General features: G+C 57.7%; 1 protein-coding gene across 2 annotated transcripts in view; it reads left to right on the top strand.

The window, feature by feature from the left end:
- The window catches only part of SCARB1 (scavenger receptor class B member 1), a 40,628-nt gene extending 30,594 nt beyond the window's left edge, over positions 1-10,034 (top strand). The window contains exons 6-13 of one of the 2 annotated variants that reach the window (XM_049769222.1): positions 296-411; positions 1,503-1,669; positions 3,200-3,318; positions 3,874-3,947; positions 5,398-5,449; positions 5,776-5,922; positions 7,849-7,977; positions 9,582-9,687. In XM_049769222.1, the coding sequence (XP_049625179.1) occupies positions 296-411; positions 1,503-1,669; positions 3,200-3,318; positions 3,874-3,947; positions 5,398-5,449; positions 5,776-5,922; positions 7,849-7,977 (804 nt within the window). In that variant the 3' untranslated portion in view covers positions 9,582-9,687. Of the gene's footprint in view, positions 1-295; positions 412-1,502; positions 1,670-3,199; positions 3,319-3,873; positions 3,948-5,397; positions 5,450-5,775; positions 5,923-7,848; positions 7,978-9,581 lie in introns of both variants that reach the window. The other variant, XM_049769224.1, reaches the window with a different exon arrangement.
- The last annotated feature ends 8,613 nt before the right edge of the window (positions 10,035-18,647 follow it).

Here is an 18,647-nt window from a genome sequence, read left to right as displayed (position 1 = left end):
TGCTAATGCCTCCCGTGGGCACCATGTGGGATCCCCACGGCTGTTCCCCTCCCAGCCGTAAAAAGTGTTTTCGAGTGAAAACAAAACAACAGGGAACACAGGAAGGAGCTCCTGCCAGCGGGACAATGGGCTGTCTGGAGCTTGGCTTTGTTCCCTAGCTTGGCGCTGGCCATAAGGCGGTGTAGGGGCCGGGGGGGGGGGGGGGCAGAGCCCAGCGTGTCCGTCCACCGTGTTGGGGTGGCTGTGTGGGGTCTCTGGACCAGGTGATGTGTCTGACCCTGCCCCACTCCTGCAGGTGAATTACTGGCACTCAGATCAGTGTAACATGATCAATGGGACATCTGGGCAGATGTGGGCCCCCTTCATGACCCCCGAGTCCTCGCTGGAGTTCTATAGCCCCGAAGCCTGCAGGTAACCCCCATGCCCCCCCAGCAGGGCCTCAGGGCAGAGGAGGCTGGACAACGTTCCGGATCTCCTCGCTGCCCTGAGGCCTCTGTGGATGCTACTGTCCCCCACGGGCCCTGCAGTTTGGAGTAGGGACAGTTCCCACCCTCAGCGCTGCCACTAGAAACAATTCCACAGCCTTTTCTTTTGGGGTGGGGACACACCTGGTGACACTCAAGGTCTGCGCTCAGAAATCGCTCCTGGCTTGGGGGACCATATAGGACGCTGGGGATCAAACCCAGGTCCATCCTGGGTCAGCCGCGTGCAAGGCAAATGCCCTACCGCTGTGCCACTGCTCCAACCCCAGGCTCCATAGTCTCGCCTGAAGGCTGAAGGGTCCCTGGACCCAAGACCCTGCCCAGGAGCAGCTGTGGGGTTGGTTTCACGGGTTGTCACCCCAAGGCTCCTGGCAAAATGGAATCACTGTTTTCACGTGGGAGTCACTGATGCTCAGTGTGAAATGCGCGCCTGTTCGTCCTTCTGCTGTCAGTCTGGGCACCCCAGTGGGCACGGACACCACTGGATAGACTCCCTCCCCTGGCACCCGTGCTGAGCTCAGGGCCCACCAGGCAGAACCTCGCACACCAGCCACAGGAGGCTCACGAGTGTCTTTGCAGGGTGTGGGGGTGCAGGGCAGGGATGTGAGGATGTTCGGGGCATCAGGAGCTTCAGCTGGGGGAGTTGCCCCAAAGTCACCTTTGGCAGGCGCAAAGGCTCAAGAATAGAGGAAGCAGAAGGGGGGTTGCAGGGAAGAGGAGTGCGGCCATCGCGAAGCCCTGGGGTCCTGTTCCAGACTTGTTGGACTAAAGTGAGGTCCTTCAGGCCGCACAGCCGGCAGGGGATGGAGAGCCTGGGGGACCTGAACTCATGTGTGTTAGTGTGACGTGTAACATGCCGTGTACATGGATGGGCACGTGTGCGTATGTATACTGTCACATGGCATATGGTGTACATAAGTTCATGTGTGCATGTCCGTGTGAGCGTGTGCGTACACATACATGTCACGTGTGAGTACATTTGGTTGTGCCAGCCTGGACACAACCCCGGTATTCCCACAGGTCCATGAAGCTCATCTTCAAGGAGCGGGGCCATTTCGAGGGGATCCCCACCTACCGCTTTGTGGCCCCCAAGACCCTGTTCGCCAACGGCTCCGTGTACCCGCCCAACGAGGGCTTCTGCCCCTGCCGGCAGTCAGGCATCCAGAACGTCAGTGCCTGCCGCTTTAGTACGTGAGCGAGGTCAGGGCTGGCGGGGCTTCCAGGGCCCCAGAGGACCCGGGTTCCAGGCCCGGCCGGCCAGGCAGTGGCGACTTCTCTTGAGTTTCAGAACGTGCCACCTTCCATGCCTGCCGCAGTGCTCTGGTGCCCGCCATGAACTCTCCCCAAGGCATCTGGGGGTACAGAGGCCGGAAACCACCCTTGGAATACCCTAGCCAGTAGCCCCAATGGCCCCAGCTCCAGACCAGGAGCGGCCTTTTGGGGGGGCTCTGCTGCTGACACCCCCTGAGTGTTCACAGCGCCCCCCCCCCCCATATGGCTTCGTGAACCCGTGGGGATGCCCCACGTGGAGTCTTGAGGCTAGAGGCTGGGGTGTGGAGACGGCTTCGGGACATGGGGGCATGGGTCACACCCCCTCCTGAACTCCTTCCAGCCCCACCCACCCTGCCCAACCCAGTTTCCAGCATCTCCCAGGCTCTCCCCCAGAGATCTGGGAGCTTTTGAACAGTCCTGCCCTGCCAGCCTATCTCCATTGTAAACTCATAAATTAATTATGCCTGTGAGGGTGGGGCCCCGTCTGTGTGGAAGAAAATTAACTCAGGCTGTGGAGGGCTGGAAGGGGGGCAGAGGTGGGCCCTGAGCCAGGCGTGGCTGGGCCAAGTGGCCCTCACCTTCCTCCCCAGGCCGGGTGGGGGCCCCAAAGGGCTCCTGAGTCTCCTCCCCCTGCCCTGGGTGCCCCCAGTACCATTCTCAGTGACAACTAAACTCCTTGTCTTATCTGCAGGGATGTTCAGGGTCAGGTCTGAGCTCACAAGACAGGACAGGACAGTAGAGCCAGGGAATGAGGGGGTTGGGGCCCCTCATCAGGGGGGCTGAGGAGGGGAAGGAAGAGGCCATCATGGCAGCCTGCCTGGAGAAAGCTCCCCCAACACTAGGCTAGCCCTTCCTCTCTGCTCCTGGGGGCCCAAAGGTCCAGAACTGGAAGGAGCTGGGATCACAATTCCAACATCCTGGTGCAGTCGCCTCACCAAATGCCATCGCCACTACCTACTTCCAGAACATTCTCTTTTCTCTGGTGCTCCTCCCTACAGTGCCCCACCTGGTCTCCATCTCTGTTGTCCTGTCGTGGGCCACACCATCCCCTGGTCCCCCTGACCGTGCCTGCCCTAGACACCAGTTCACAAGGAGGTCAAGCGAGGCGGTCCAGTCGCCACTCACCCCAGCCTGCCTCAATTTACCCTCCTGCATTCACCCCACAATAGCCACTTAATTCCCGAATGGCCTCTGCCTACAGTGTCTCCCGCTCAGCCTGCCTGAATCTCAGGACCAGCCTCGCTGTGAGGACCTAAAAAGGCCCTTGGGGGGGCGGGGGAAGTTGGCACCATAGTCTCCCCTCCAGGCCTCCCACAGAGCTGAGTGCCTCAAAGGCTGGTGCTGGGACTGTCTGCCTAGGGCTGTCTCTGTCTGGGCTTCATGTTGCCTGGTTCGTCCTGGCCACCTTCTGTGCCCAACGACCTGTCTTTGGCTCTGCCCTACAGGTGCCCCTTTATTCCTCTCGCACCCCCATTTCTACAATGCCGACCCGGTGCTGGCAGAGTCCGTGATTGGCTTGCATCCAAATGAAGAGGAACATTCCTTGTTTCTGGACATCCACCCGGTGAGTTTGATGAAGGTTGGGGGTAAATGGAACCCCCCCACACCTTGCCCGCTCTGGCCTTCGACACAGATGACTGACAGTCTCAGGCTGTCTGGGCCGGACTCCTCCCCGCCTGCCTGACGGACTTTATGATCTCTTTATTGTCTTAACGATCTGACTGTCTATCAAAGAGCCATAAGACAGTAAATTAATTAGGAATTATCAGCCTGCTAATTAGTTGAGGCATCTGCTGATGGTGCTCAGACACCCCGGGATAGCCTGTGCTCTGATAACCCAGCCCCGGGGAGTTTGTCCTGGCCAACACGTCACCCTGTCCTCCTGGTCTGCCTGGGCTGCATGGACCCGAGACCTCACCCAGGCTCCTAGTGGGTGTGGGCCCAGGTGTGCATGGCGGGACTGAGGCCCCAAATCAGGCGCTGATCCTCCCCCCCCCATTTCCTCCACAGGCCAGCAGGAGGCACCTGGCTGGTGTCTGGGGGTGGGTGGGCACCATCCTCAGATCCTGGGGGCTCCTCAAGGGGCCTGAGGAAAGCGTTAATCCTGTGTCTCCTGTAGGTCACGGGGATCCCCATGAACTGCTCGGTGAAGCTGCAGCTGAGTCTCTTCATGAAGGAGGTTCGAGGTATCGGGTACGTAGGGAGAGACGGGCCTGCCCTCCAGCACCTGATGGACACCCCAACTCCAACTCCTCGTTCCTACTCCCTGTCCCCGACCCCCCAACTCCCCAATGCCCCATTCAACGTCCGTTTTCCATCTTCTCCTGCCACTCCCAAGTTCTCCCAGAATCTTCCATCTGGCTCATTTTCCATTTGGGGCCCAGAATGTGGGCAAAGTGGTGGGAAGAAGGAAGGGCCCCAGGGTGCTGGCACCTTAGGGTGGCTGGCGGGCCTCCCTGGATACAGCTGCTCAAACCTCTCCCATGCCCCCCTACCCAACGGCCTCGCAGAGACCATCCTGTCCCCGTTCCCCACCTCCTTTCACCTGTGCTGGGCTGCCAACCTGTCATCTTTTTCTGCTTTATTATTTTTTGTTTGTTTTGGTTTTTTGGGCCACATCCAGCGGTGCTCAGGGGTTACTCCTGGCTCTGTGCTCAGAAATTGCTCCTGGCAGGCTCAGGCAGCCATTTGGGATACTGGGAATTGAACCTGAGCCTGTCCTGGGTTGTCTGTGTGCAAGGCAAATGCCTTACCACTGTACTATGGCTCTGGTCCCAAAAACTTTTGTTTTGTTTTTTTGGGTCACACCCGAAAGCACTTAGGGACTACTCCTGGCTCTACGCTCAGAAATCGCTCCTGCCAGACTCAGGGGACCATATGGGATGGCGAACAACCATCCTTCTGATGCAAGGCAAACGCCCTATCTCCATGCTATCTCTCCGGCCCAAATTTTCTAAGAAATATTTCACGTTTTGTTTGTTTGTTTGTTTTATGGGCCACATCTGGCAGCGCTCAGGAGTTACTCCTACTTTGTGCTCAGAAACCACTTCTGGCAGTCTTGGGGGACCATATGGGATGTCAGAGATTGAACCTGGATCTGTCCTGGGTTGGCAACATGCAAGGCACACACCCTACCGCTGTGGGCGGTACTCCAACAGGCCCCTGCATTTTATTTATCTATTTTTTGTTTTTGAGCCACATATGATGGCACTCAGGGGGTTTCTCCTGGCTCTGTACTCAGGAATTACTCCAGGGGACCTTATGGGATGCTGGGGATTAAACCTAGGCTAGCCACATGCAAACACCCTCCTCTCTGCCATCGTTCTGGCCCCTCCTGCATTTATTTGATTTTTATTTTAATTGCTGGGGGAGTTTGGGCCACACCCAGAGGTGCTCAGGGCGCACTCCTGCCTCCACAATCAGGATTTACTCCTGGCGGTGCTTGAGGGGGCCATATGGGGTGCCAGATTCCAGCCAGGGTCGACCACAGGAGCCACTTGCATACAAGTACTTTCCCCAACTCCACACTGTCTCTTCATCACCTCGGGTGAGAGTTTGGTCTGAAAGAGCTTTAGTCATGGTGTTGGGGTCCCCCCACCCTCCACCCACCACCCACGCTTTCTGCTCTGTCCTGCTCTTCCAGACAAACAGGGAAGATCAAGCCAGTGGTCCTGCCGTTGATGTGGTTTGGCGAGGTCAGTCCCAGCCCCTGAACTGGGTCCCTAGGGAAGACTTGGGGGGGGGGGCCAGGAGGGAGGAGCTATGAACCCAGGGTCTGCGGTGCCCATTGGCTGTGTAAACTTCCTGCCCCATGTCCTGGCACTGAGGGGTGAGCCTTTATGTCAGGGTCTCTGTCCTCAGCCTCCCCTGGCAATGCCAGCTTGTATTTTAGGGAATCCTGGGGGGGCATGAGACCACTCTGCGGGTCACTACATTGACCCCAACCGCCCAACCACTGGCCGAGTTCAGGACACTCAGGACACTTGGACACAGGGTCAGAGGCCCCTGTTTGTCACCACAGAGCGGGGCCATGGAGGGGACCCCCCTTCGGACCTTCTACCGGCAGCTGGTACTCTTGCCCAAAGTGATCCAGTACGCCCAGTACGTCCTCCTGGTGCTCGGCGGCCTCCTGCTTCTCATCCCCGCCATCATCCTCCTCCGGACCCAAGTAGGTGCCGTGGGTGGGGACAGGGAGTGGGCGTCTCTGGTTTCGTCCTCCACCGCCTCCCTGCTGTCCTCGGCTCTTACTGTCCCTTGCTTGTCTCTCGTTGTGTGGCATCGGCGATGATTCAGTGCCCAAAACTGCCCTGGGCGTTCCTGAAGACCAGGGGAAGGCCGGGCATGGGAGTGAGGGGGTCGATAGGTCCTTCAAGCAGGGGCCCAGGGGGCTCCAGGGAGGCAGATATGAGCCTCAGAGCTGGTGATGCTGTTGGCCTAACGTGCCGGCTGCTCCGAGTGCTGGCGCACGAGCACTGAATGCAGAGCAAACTCACCCAGGGGTTCCCTGTCAGGGGAAGGGTTCAGGCACCCCTGGATGTGCAAGGGGCAAGGTGGCACACACCTGCAGCCCTGCTCTGGCAGAGGCCCTGGGAAGACCCTGGTTGGGCCAGGCCAGGCAGTGCAGCGGACGAGGATCAGGGGCCCAGCAGTTAGTGGGGGGCCCAGGGAGAGCCACCTCAACCTCCAGCCTTTCTTTAGGGGCGCAAGGCAGTGCCCTGTTGGGCCAGCATCATTCATTCCCGGCAGTCACTGGTTCATTCATTCATTCACTCATACATTCCCCTTCCTTTGCGCTCGTTTACTCCTTCACTTGTTCCTCCGCCTTATTCACCGGTTCATTCATTTATCTCCTCCTTCCTTTCTTTGTTCGCTCACCTGCCCGTTCCCTCCTTCATCCTCAGTCCTCACCATCACTGATCTCAGGGCACAGAGCCCTGTTCGGACCCGGCCGGGTAGGGGACAACCTAGTGTGCATGATGCTTTGGAGACTTCCCTGGGGTCGGGCTGGGAGGCCCAATGGTGGGGAGTGAAAGTGACTTCCTATCTCCTCTCAGGCCTGTCATTGGGAATCTGTCCCCCTCTTGGGCCCGTCTATCCCCCTCATCTTCCTCCTCCTGGAAAGACCTGGATGCACAGGTCAGAAGTGCATTTGAGCCCCCCCAGACAGTTGTGAATTCAGTGGTGGTGGGGAAGCCAGCTAGGCAGGTCCCCTGGGTCAGTTAGCGAAGGGCCATGGTGCCTCAGAATCCCAGTCAGGCCTTCTATCATCCAAATCACAGGACCCGGCCCAAGGGAGGCTGGTCTTCGTTCTGTCCCCCAAAACTGCTGTCAGCAGGGGCGAGGGTCTCTGCCCGGCCCCCCTGGCCAGTAAGCTATTCCGCTGAGAATGCAGTGGGGTCCCTCTGGGTTCCAGGGAGTTGAGAGAAGGAAGCAGCCCCGGGTCTGCATCTAGGGGTTCTGCGAGTCGAGGTCTCTGTCTGAGAAAAGCCACACCTAGGGAATTTCTGGTTTCCATTTCTCTCCAGACACAAAATTCGCGTCGATCTTTTAAATGAAATCTAGTCTTTCTGTGGGAAATTCTGTTTCGGCCTGTCTGAAATGCCACCTCCTTAGCCACCATCCTGCAAGCGGGTGGTGACCCCTTTTGGCCAAGTGCGGCCCTTCTCTCTCTCTCTTTCCCTCTCTCTCTCTCCTCTCTCCCTCTTCTGTCTCTCTCTTCCCTTTCTGTCTCTAGCTCTTTCTCTTCTGTCACTCTCCCCCCTCTTTGTCTCTGTCTAGCTCTCTCTCTCTTCTGTCTCTCTCCCCCACCCTCTGTCTCTGTCTAGCCCTCTCTCCTCCCTGCTCCACCCTCTGTTTCTCTCCCCTGCTCCTTCTCTCTTTCTCACTGTTTCTTCCCCCCCTCTGCTCTCTGTTTCTCCCTCTCCGTCTCTCAATCAATCTCTCTTGCTCTCGCCTCTCTCTCTCTCTCTCTCTCTCTCTCTCTCTCTCTCTCTCTCTCTCTCTCTCTCTCTCTCTCTCTCTCGACCACCTGGCGGAACCCCAAGAGCGTAGTACCACGCCCAGACCCTCTAAACGCGGCCCGGTTGTCTTCTAGGAGAAATGCTCTCCCTTTTGGAGTAGTAGTAAGAAGGGCTCAAAGGATAAGGAGGCCCTTCAGGCCTATTCCGAATCCCTGATGACAGCGACCCCCAAGGGCACGGTGCTGCAGGAGGCGAGACTGTAGGTGGGTATCAGGTAACGCCCCGTGCCCCAGCACCCCACCGGCTGCCGACGCTCGGGGGGCATCACCCACAGAAGAGGGAGAGGCAGTCTGCGAATCGTGAGGGGCCGGCCTAGTCCCCCACACCCCAGCCTGGGGAGCTGGCTTTGATGTTCAGGCGCAGAATCCGAAGTTGTGGGGGGCTCCTGTTGGAGAAGTTTCGATCCAGCCAGGACAGAAAAGGGTTTCCGCAGATCCAGGGGTGCCCATAGCCATGCATCTGTTCAGAACGAGTGAGACAGACAGACTGAGCAGCAAGAAAAGGGCTGTTTGGGGCTGGAGTAATAGCACAGTGGAAGGGCGTTTGCCTGGCACACGGGCCGACCCGGATTCGATCCCCAGCATCTCATAGAGTCCCCCAGGCATTGTTGGCAGGAGCTGCAATCCATCGACAGGACGTCACCCCAATGGGATCTGATTGTTATTAGCTTTGTGGGTCTGGGAATTGGCTGGGAATCGGCAATGAGTTGGGTTGGGTTTGTTCCTGAGCTGCTGCGACTGGTCTGGTTCTGGAGGCCCGCCCTCCAGCTGGAGATGCTACCGATGCTGGGGCTGGGGGAGCCCTAGGAGTGCCCAGACCACCCCCAAAATCAACCAACCAGGGACCGAAGAGATAGCACAGCGGGAGTGTGTTTTCCTTGCATGCTGCCGACTTAGGACAGACCCAGGTTTGATTCCTGGCATCCCATAGGGTCCCCCAGCCTGCCAGGAGCGACTTCTGAAGCAGAGCCAGAAGTATCCCCTGAGCACAGCCAAATGTGACCCCCAAACAAACAAACAGAATGACCAACCAGCCAACCTGGTCTGTTACTTGCAGACTCTTGGATTTGGGGTGCTGGGAAGGTTCTTTGGGCCAGCTGTCCCATCTCAACTTGGACACTGTCATTCTCTGGGGCTGGTCCGGACCCAGAATGGGGATCCCCACCGGGCTCCTGGAGAAGGTGGAGGCATGTGGGCCCCCCAGGAGCTGTGGAAAATGGGACCCCCCATTCTCAGCTGTGCCCCACATCTCCAGAAGGAGCAGAGGCCTGACCCGAGAGGGGTTGGTCTCCCCTCTTTGAGGTGAGGCACCACTTTTGGGGCACAGTCAGGGGTTTTGAGCAAGGGGTTTTGGGGTTTTGGGGAAGGCGGCTGCTGAGCACAGGGGGGCCCGGCCAACCCACTCCGTGTATGGCCTCTTTCCACGTCTCTGCCAGCCAGCTCCAAGCAGCAAGTCTTGAGCCTGTCGTCCCTCTGCCCACAGGCCATGCTGCGTCACTCCAGGGACCCTTCACAGGGTTACCTGGGCCCCGTTGCTTATGGAGCTGAGCTGGGACACACTTGGTAGAGGCTGGCGGGGTCCTCACCTGGGCTCTGCTCTTGGACAGCGCTGGGCACCTTCCAGGTCTGCTGTGGCGGACCTGGGCACCCTGCTCTGCCCATACTCCTCTGCATTCTCATCTCTGCAGGGCCAAGGGGAGGCCCTGGGGACCCTACTCCGGCCCCTGCTCCGGCCGCTCACTTGTGGGTGACAGGCAGAGGTCAATGCTGCTGTGGGGCCTGTGACCCAGCATTTTCTTCCTCCACAGGACCCTAACAGTGCTGTGAGCCGAGCCAGCCTGGCAGCCCCTCCTGACGGGCCCCCCGGCCCTCAGACCCCACTTCTTCAGGACTCTCTCCGAGGACAGCCCAGACAGCCCGAGTTCTGAAACGCCCTGGCCAGCCGGGCACATTCACTCAGGGATGGAGCTGCAGCCAAGAAGGCCCTGCCAGAGGCCCTTCTAGAACCTTGTCAGGTCACTCAGTAACCCGTGTGCAGGTGCCGTGGGAACTGGAACCCCACACCCCGCAGCTGTGGACTCAGATCCAGGTATCTCAGGCTAGCCCCACCAAACTGCCATCAGCAAGCCCCCTACCCTTCTTGGCTGAGCCCCGAAGACAGACGCCCGGTCAGCCACCTGGGCCAGGGGCAGGACCTGGGTTTGCTGCACTCGCATGACAGAACCCGAGCTTGGTTCCAGCACATGGTGGGCTCCAGGGAGCCGCTCTGGACTCGAGCCCTCAGACCCCTTACCTGGGGGATGCCCAAGCTCCAGCCGGCGACCCCGCCTGTGCCTGTCCCCTGCCAAAACTGATAGCACCGAGCGCCTGGGCCCCTGAGACCTGCCCCTGGGGCCTCATCTCTTCTGTGAAATGAGTTTTATGTTGTCAAATAACTCACGATTGAAGAAATTAAAACGTTTTTAAAAAGTGACCTGGGTGGCCTGTGTGTGTGTACGTACAGGATCCCTGACCTCTGCCCTCCGGGGTTCTCCCATTCTCCATTTCTGGTGCAGAAATGCCCACCTCGGGAGCAGGAAGAATCTTCCTGAAAGCCTGGGCCGCCCTGCCCCAACTCTTGCCCAGCAGAGGAGACAGGATGGCTGTGCCAGTGTCCCAAGAGGCCCACGTCCCCCAGAGACACTTGATTCAGAACCATAATAAAACCGGTTCAAGGCACGTTGGTTTCCACACAGCTGCTTTGATAGCCCCTGGGCCTGAGCTGCAGAAACTCTGGCTCCATACACACTTTCGGAGGTGTCCGCACCTCCAGCTCCCAGAGGCTGCATCCGAGGAACAGAGATGCTACAGGACAGGGCTGGGGGCAGGCGTTGATTTTGGACATTAGGGTGTGGCAGTGACGTCAGGGCGGGATGACATCAGGACACAGCGGTGACATCAGGGCTGGAGTGGCAGCAGAAGTGGCTAAGGGCAGCCCTGGGCCCTTCGGGTGTGGTGGAGGCAGGTGAGGCAATGGAAGGGCTCGGGGCGCACCTTGTCCCCCCTGGGCTTGGCTGCTCCCCAGATCGATCTCAGTGCCTGTGACTTGCTTTACCTGCTAGAGGGAAAAGAAAAGAGGTTGTGTGTGTGACCCTGCCTACCCTGGAACATTCTAGAATGTTTTCCAACACCAGGTACCCTAACTCCAATTAGAGGCCCCCTTAAACCTGCTGCTTGGTGCCGGATCGTGCCCAAGGTGGTCCCCTGCCCGCTGTCTTGGACCCCTTCACTGGCCACTGACCAGGCCAGCCCCTTCCTCACTGGCAGACTGGAAGGAGACATCACCAGGCTCAGACCTCCCGGCAATTCCTGGACCAGCCACTGGGGGGCAAGCCGAGCTCACAGATCGAGTCAGTCCAATCCGCATTTTGTGCTGCGGCCCTGAGGCTTCCCCGCCCCCAAAACCTCTGAATTCCGGGGTCACCCGAGGCCACAGCCCTGAATCAGGAACTCTCAGTCCCAGGAAGATGAATTGGAGGGGTGGTGAGGGAATTTCCCTGTCCGAATATTCAGATTTATTTTTGTTTGTTTTTGTTTTGGGGCCAAACCCAGCTGCTCTCAGGGGTTACTCCTGGCTGTGTGCTCAGAAATCACTCCTGGTAGGCTCCAGGGACCAAGTGGGATGCTGGGGACCGAACCCGGGTTCGTCCAGGTTCGGCTGCGTGCAAGGCAAATGCCCTATCACTGTGCTATCTCTCCGGTTCCCGATATTCAGATTTTCAAAGGGATACGAGGCTTTCAAGCCTCACGACCCTCTTCCTGAGTCCTGAAATTGGGATTCTGGATGAGGTTAAAACCTGCACCCAGCTAGGCAGACCCAGCCCCGGTGGTGCCTTAGGCCTAGGTCAGCTGGGTCTCCAGTTCAGCCATTGAGCAGCCTCAGCACAACTGTGCAACAAGGCCGGAGCCATAGCACAGTGGGGAGAGTGTTTGCCTTGCACTCAGCCAACCTGTTTGTGTGTGTGTATGTGTGTGTGTGTGTGTGGTGTGTGTGGTTTTTGGGTCACACCCGGCAGTGCTCAGGGGTTACTCCTGGCTCCATGCTCAGAAATTGCTCCTGGCAGGCACAGGGGACCATATGGGACACCGGGATTCGAACCAATGACCTTCTGCATGAAAAGCAAACGCCTTACCTCCATGCTATCTCTCCGGCCCCAGCCAACCTGGTTTTGATCCCTGGCACCTTATAGCATGCCCCGAGCCTGGCAGGAGTGAGTCCATTGAGTGTGGCCCAAAAACCAAAACCAGAAATATTGGACTTACTGGATTCTACAGGTTCTCCCAGGAAGTGAGTTTGAAGATGCCTCTCTCCCCAGGAGAGGAAGAGTAGAAAGGCAGTGGCGGGTGCCCTTTGGCTCTGCAGACACTCCCCTCCCTCCTTCCATCCTTCCAGAATGTTCCAGAGCACCTTTCCATGTGTCTCCATCTCTTACCAGCCAGCCAGAGACTTGCCCTGACGCCTCCTGCCGGGACCCCTCCCCGCTAACCAGCCACATGACCCTCCCCTGGCTGTCTCCCATCTCTGGCCTCCATGTCCTTGACCCCTCCTCCAGAAAATCGTCCTTGCTCTGCTCCTGTGGGTCTTTGCAATGGAAACCCCAGTACTTCTGCTCCTTCCTAGGTGCTAGGGGGAGACCCCCGCCCCATGTGTGTGGTTATGAGTCCCTGCCCCAGGGGAGAAACTGAGGCCTGTAGAGATGCCAGCACCCTGGTGGGGACGCTGGCAGTGTCCTGACAGGGCCGGGTGGGGGCGGCATAGAGCTGAGCGCTGCCACAGTGAAAGAACCTTCTCTGTCAGGACTGAGCTGGCTTTGCAGGCAGGAGACCTAGATTCACTCCTTGGCACCAGGTAGTCCCCTGAGCACCACTGTGAGAAGTACTTCTGAGCACCCTCTGAACTTAACTGGGATCACCCCTTGAACAACACCAGCAGCACCCCTGAGCACCGTTGCGAGAACCCCCTGAAAACTTTCGGGAACACTCCCTGAGTACTGCCAGGAGCACCCTTGAGAATCAGCAGGAGCACCACCAGTAATAACTTTGAGGACCACATCCATGCCTGTGGCCCCCAAACAGGCCTGACAACAGAGCATTTACTCAGTTCTTTTTCTTTCTTTTTTCCCCCCACTTTTTGGGCCACACTCAGTGTATGACGCTCAGGGGTTACTCCTGGCTCTGCGCTCAGAAATCGTTCCTGCCTCAGGGGACCCTATGGGATGCCGGGGATCGAACCCAGGTCTGACCTGGATTGCCACATGCAAGGCAAATGCCCTACGCTGTACTATTGCTCTGGCCCATCTGCTTGGTTCTGAGCAACTCCAGGCTGTGACCACCATGTCCATCCACTGGGACCTCCCATCCTGGAGCTACAAGTTGGGGGTGCAGGGGGGGAACCTCACGGAAGCGGGGATCTGAAAGCGAGGTGGATCTTCCCGAGGAAAACAACTCCGGTAAAGGCTCGACCACCAAGTTGGGGGCTGGCAGGGTTTGTGCGGTGCCTACACCCCTGGTTGGCACCACTGCAGTCTGACCTAAGACCCCGGGACCTGCCTGTATCCGGACATCTCACTGTTCAGCCCAGCTCATTCTGGGCCTCACATACGCCCCGTGGGGTCTGGCGGGCTCCAGCTGCCGTAGGCTGTCTTGTGGGGTGCTGTGGGAGTCCCGCCTTGAGTCTGGCCCCCCACAGGGTCTCTGCAGCCCCAGAGTGGGATGACAGGAGGGTGCTCCCTGCAGGCTGGGCATCCTGGGTCCTCTCTCGCCTCTCCTCTGCAGGCCAGGCTTGGGCATGTCCTGTTCTCTGGGCATTGACCCTTAGGCTGCACAGTCGCTGACTGTTACTTATGAAAGCATTTCCATAAGATTATCTCTGCCTGCTGCCCCACCTTAACCTTCCAGGTGGGGGCGCTGTTGAGAGGCTAATAAATAGTTTGGGAGTGAGGTGCTCGGGGTCTTTTGGGAGAGTTTACTGGCCGGCTCCAGGTGTTTTTCGGGAGCTGGTACTAGGCTTACAAAGGACTCTGCACCCAACGTTCTTACCCCTTTACCCTCCTGTCTGTGTAGATTATTTGCTGCGGGTAAATATTACCAAGATCTCTTCCTGTCCCCCCACACCAAGGGGATAGGAAAATGGGAATCAATTTCTCATTCTGGGAGCTCTTTGAGGATACACCGATAACCAATCAAGGGGTAAACGGGACACAGCAGCTGACCTGTCTCGACCCTGTAGGAACCTGCCGTTTGCTGGGGTTTCCTGCTGACGCTTGCTGGGCAGTGCACAGGGGTCAGATCTCAAGCCAGAGATGCATGCTTGTGCTGCAATGGGGCCTGGCCTGACCATGTGCCTCTCACCCCTGTCAACTGATTGGGGCAGTCGGTCAGTGGTCAGACACCCGTGGCAGGGCCCACACGGCACCCAGCTGCCCTCTCCAGAACCCCGGAAGCTGCCCCAGGCATGGGACAGTGAGGTTGGGCATCTTTCCGTGTGTTTCACCCCCCCATGGTGAAGGTCTCCGAAGCTCTGAGCCCCTTGGCCAGCTGGCACGGGGCCTTTCATGTCCATCTCCTTCTATTTTCTGGTTGGGAGCTAACAAGGGTCTCATGAGGTCACCTTCTGGCCCCCAAATTATTTTCATAATTGGGCCCGGAGAGATAGCACAGCGGCGTTTGCCTTGCAAGCAGCCAATCCAGGACCAAAGGTGGTTGGTTCGAATCCCAGTGTCCCATATGGTCCCCCGTGCCTGCCGGGAGCTATTTCTGAGCAGACAGCCAGGAGTAACCCCTGAGCACGCCGGGTGTGACCCAAAAAACCAAAAAAAAAAAAATTATTTTCATAATTGAAATGATCAAATCAAGAGTGACTTCCCTCTAGGGGAGAGGACAATGGAAGAAGGGTCAGGGGCCTGTTGGTGACTGGGGAGGGAGAGGTCAGAAGACAGGGCAGGCTTGTGGTGACCACAGGGCTGGGGGACGGGGCTGCAGATGTGTGGAGGCTGCAGGGATGTGCATGTGTGCGTGCGTGCGTGCATGCGTGCGTGCGTGCGCGTGCGTGTGTGTGTGTGTGTGTGTGTGTGTGTGTGTGTGTGTGTGTGTGTTTGGGGGCTATACCAAGTGATGCTCAGGATTTACTACCAGCTCTGCTCTCAGAAATCACTCCTGGCAGGCTCAGGGGGCCATCTGGGATTCCTGGAATTGAACCCAGGTCAGCTATGTGCAAGGCAAACACCCTCCCCCACTGTGCTATCACTCGGCCCCTATTTGGAAAAAAAATTTTTTTTTTTTTTTTACTAAATTCAGTTCCTTAATGAAGCACCGTGAGATCCACCCACAGACTTGATTTTGGTTGAGTTTCTGTTCCACAGAGCTGGGGGTGGTGGGGGAGAGCTGGTCTGTTGGGTCAGCAGCCCCAGGCTGGTTTTTTGTGGGTGCACCAGGCCATTTCTCTGAGTATTTGTTCCTCTCCGCTGGGGAAGAAACCAGGAACCCAGGAGCCCCTGGAGGGCTGAAGGATGGGCCAGGATCTTCTCGGCGGGGCCAGGCGCTTCCCGAGGCCAGAAATGACTCAGCCCCTTGTTGGCAGACGCGGTGTCAGCTGCCAGGCTGGCTCTCACCCGGCGGCCAGTGCTGGCTCAGCCCTCGAGTTGCAGACGGGCCCCGGGCCTCCTGCCTCCCTCCGTCCCTCTGGCGGAAGCCGCCACCTCCGGGAGGAAGCAGCTGCCCACACTTCATGCCGGGGCGCAGTGCTGAGCCCCTCGATGCCCTTGACCTGGGCAGGGTCACGGAGCAGTGGCCCACGCGCCATGTCCTTCGATGGTTCTGGCAGAAAAGTGAGATTCTTTTTTTCTTTTCTTTTTTTTTTTTTGTGGGGGGGGGGGCACACCTGGTGACGCTCAGGAGTTACTCCTGGCTCGTGCTCAGAAATCGCTCTTGGTTTGGGGGACCATATGGGATGTTGGGGGATCAAACCACGGTCCTTCCTAGGTCAGACACGTGCAAGGCAAACACCCTACCACTTGTGCCACTGCTCTGGCCCCCAGAAACTGGGATTCTATCACCAGGCATTTGCTTAGCAGCACCCTGAGCCCGGTCAGGTCTGTCCAGAAGGACTCGCTGCTCCATTGCTAGTGCTCTGCCTCAAGGGCCTAGGTGGGAGGGATGGCGCTGCAGGCTGGCGGCTCAGAGGTGGGAGTGATGCCAAAAGGCACAGTAGAAGGGCGTTTGCCTTGCACATGGCCAACTCGGAACAGACACAGGTTCGACCCCCGGCATCCCATATGGTCCCTTAAGCCTGCCAGGAGTGATTTTTGAGTGCAGAGCCAGGAGAGTACAGCCGAATTTGGCCCAAAAACAAAACAAACAGATCAAAAAAAATAAAAACAAGGTCTATCTGGCAGTGGAAAAACACAAGGAAGCCTTGAAGTCACCAAGGAGAAAAAGGGAATTTACTGCCAGCCAGTATTGGGACAGTTAAGTGTGTCACTTCAGGGTCAACTGGGCCAGGGGAACACTTACTAGTGGTCATGTTTCGGCACCAGGATTTGCCAGAGGGGTCACCCTGGGAGTGGGTGCTGCTCAGCCAATGAACAGCCCCTCCCAGCTCTGCTCTTCTGTCTCTGGACCCACGTTCTTACTCAGCAGGGCCTTGGAAGAGGGAAGTTTCTTTCATGTGCCGACCTGAAGTTTATGGCAGTGCGTCGGGCCTGGTGGCAGATGGTTTAGGGATGCTGTGGCACAGTTGGTGTGGGAATCAGGCAGGGGAGGAAGTAAAGGGTTTCAAAGGGAAGGAGTATGGGAGAAGGTCTCGAATCGACTCAGAGGAACTGATGTCACTGGGTCTGTCCACCTTCCCCATGCTGGGGGACTGAGCCTGCCCAGAGTTGATTTGTTTTGTTTTGTTTTGGGGTCACACCTGGCAGCACTAAGGAATTATTCCTGGCTCTGCACTCAGAAATTGCTCCTGGCAGGCACAGAAGACCATACGGGATGCCGGGTTTTGAACCACCTGGATTGGCTGCATGCAAGGCAAAATGTCCTACTGCTGTGCTATCTCTCCGGCCCCATGCCCAGAGTTGATTGTTGGAGCCAAAAGCTTTACCAAACCCAGAGGCATCCAGAGGTTCCAGCATGGCCCAGTCATGCCCATGAAGACCAGACTATTCCTTTCTTGCTGACTTTCCTTTGACCTCATGTTGCCCAAATAGCTGCAGCTGCTTCAGGCATCACTTCTTGGTGCAAGAGCGTCTGAAGCAGGAAGGAAAAGGGCTGGGGTGGTGGGTGTGAGTGAGAAAAGGTCCTGTGTATGATTCTCTCCTAGTGGAAGTCAAGTCTTTCCAGAGTCTCCAGCTGGCTTCCCTCTTTGGGCTCACTGGGCAGCCTTGAGTCACATGAAACATGCAGCCAATCGCTGGCTGAGGAGAGCTGCTGTAATGGCTGTCCTTGGCCCAGGGCTAGGCATGGGGCTGCCCACAGCAGAGGACACAGTGGGTCAGTGCCAGGCAGTGCCTGTTAGCCCTGCCCACATGCTCTGGGGGACCCTGGGGACTGAGCTCAGGGAGGGCCAAGAGACAGTCCAAGACCTGCTAGAGAGTCTCTGTCCCAACCAGTTTCCTTCGAACCCATGTGGCCTGGCACCGTCTCTGTTTTGGGCCTTTTTGGGGGGGGGGGGTGTCACACCCGGCAGTGCTCAGGGGTTACTCCTGGTTCTGTGCACAGAAATGGCAAACGCTCTGCCTCCAAGCTATCTCTCCAGCCCCTCGGCCTTCATTTTTATTTATTTTGAGTTTTGGGGGGATACTGATCTCGGGATACTCCTGGCTCTGTGCTCTCAGGAATCACTCCTGGCAGTGCTCAAGAGACCCTATGGATGCCGAAGATCGAACCCAGGTCAGCTGTGTGCAAATCAAACACCCTCCCAGCTGTGCTCTATCTTGATCCTTCCTTTTTTTTTTTTTTTTTTTTTGATCCTTCCTTCTTTTTTAGAGATGGGACCATGCCCCAGTTTTGCATGGGACCAACCCCCCACACACACATTGGCAGAAGTATGAGGAGGGACGCACTGGTCAACTGCCCCAGCCTGGCCTCTGCGCAGCGGGGGCAGACTGTGGCGAAGGGCAGTGCCCATCCTGGGAAGGGGAACCAGGCTTGTGTGGACTGCCCGGGCTCTGAGTGCAGAAGTGACCATGGCCCCGGGGCAGCTAAAGGTCAGCAGTTGGCAAGGGATGGTGGAGCCAGTGCAGCCCGGTTGGCTCGAGACTGTCTCAAACATGTCCCGAACATGGTGCTTGGGCCACAGTGCTCTGCACAAATGGCCATCCTGAGTTACCCCCTGAGGCTGCCAGACTGCGTGTTCCTAGTCCCTGACCATCCCCCTCCCTGGCTGTCTTCCCCTGGCAGTCTCTCTCATTGGGAGTGCCCCGTGGTGGTTGACAACATGTCCCAGCCCTTCCTAACTGTCCCCCATTGGGACCCGCCCAGTTCTGAGCAGGCCCAGGAGACACTCTGAGGGTTGAGCACAGACCCCATGGTATTGCCGTTCCAGTTAGATCTGGCTTCTCTCCTTTAGCACCCCCAGACAGAGCCTTCAGGCAGAGGCCTTGGAGGTCCCTCGGGGGGTGTCAGGAGGGAAAGTATCAAGAACTGCAGGGTAGGGGCCAGAGAGCTAGCCCAGCAGTAGGGTGTTTGCCTTGCACACAGCCAATCTACGAAGGACAGAGGTTCGAATCCCGGCATCACATATGGTCCCCGAGCCTGCTAGGGGCGATTTCTGAGCATAGAGCCAGGAGGAACCCCTGAGTGCCGCCGCCGGGTGTGGCCCCAAAACAAAAAACCAAACAATC

The sequence above is a fragment of the Suncus etruscus genome, chromosome 2, assembly GCF_024139225.1.
Source record: "Suncus etruscus isolate mSunEtr1 chromosome 2, mSunEtr1.pri.cur, whole genome shotgun sequence".
Classification (NCBI taxonomy): Eukaryota; Metazoa; Chordata; class Mammalia; order Eulipotyphla; family Soricidae; genus Suncus; species Suncus etruscus.
This window is presented reverse-complemented; position numbering and strand designations above follow the sequence as displayed.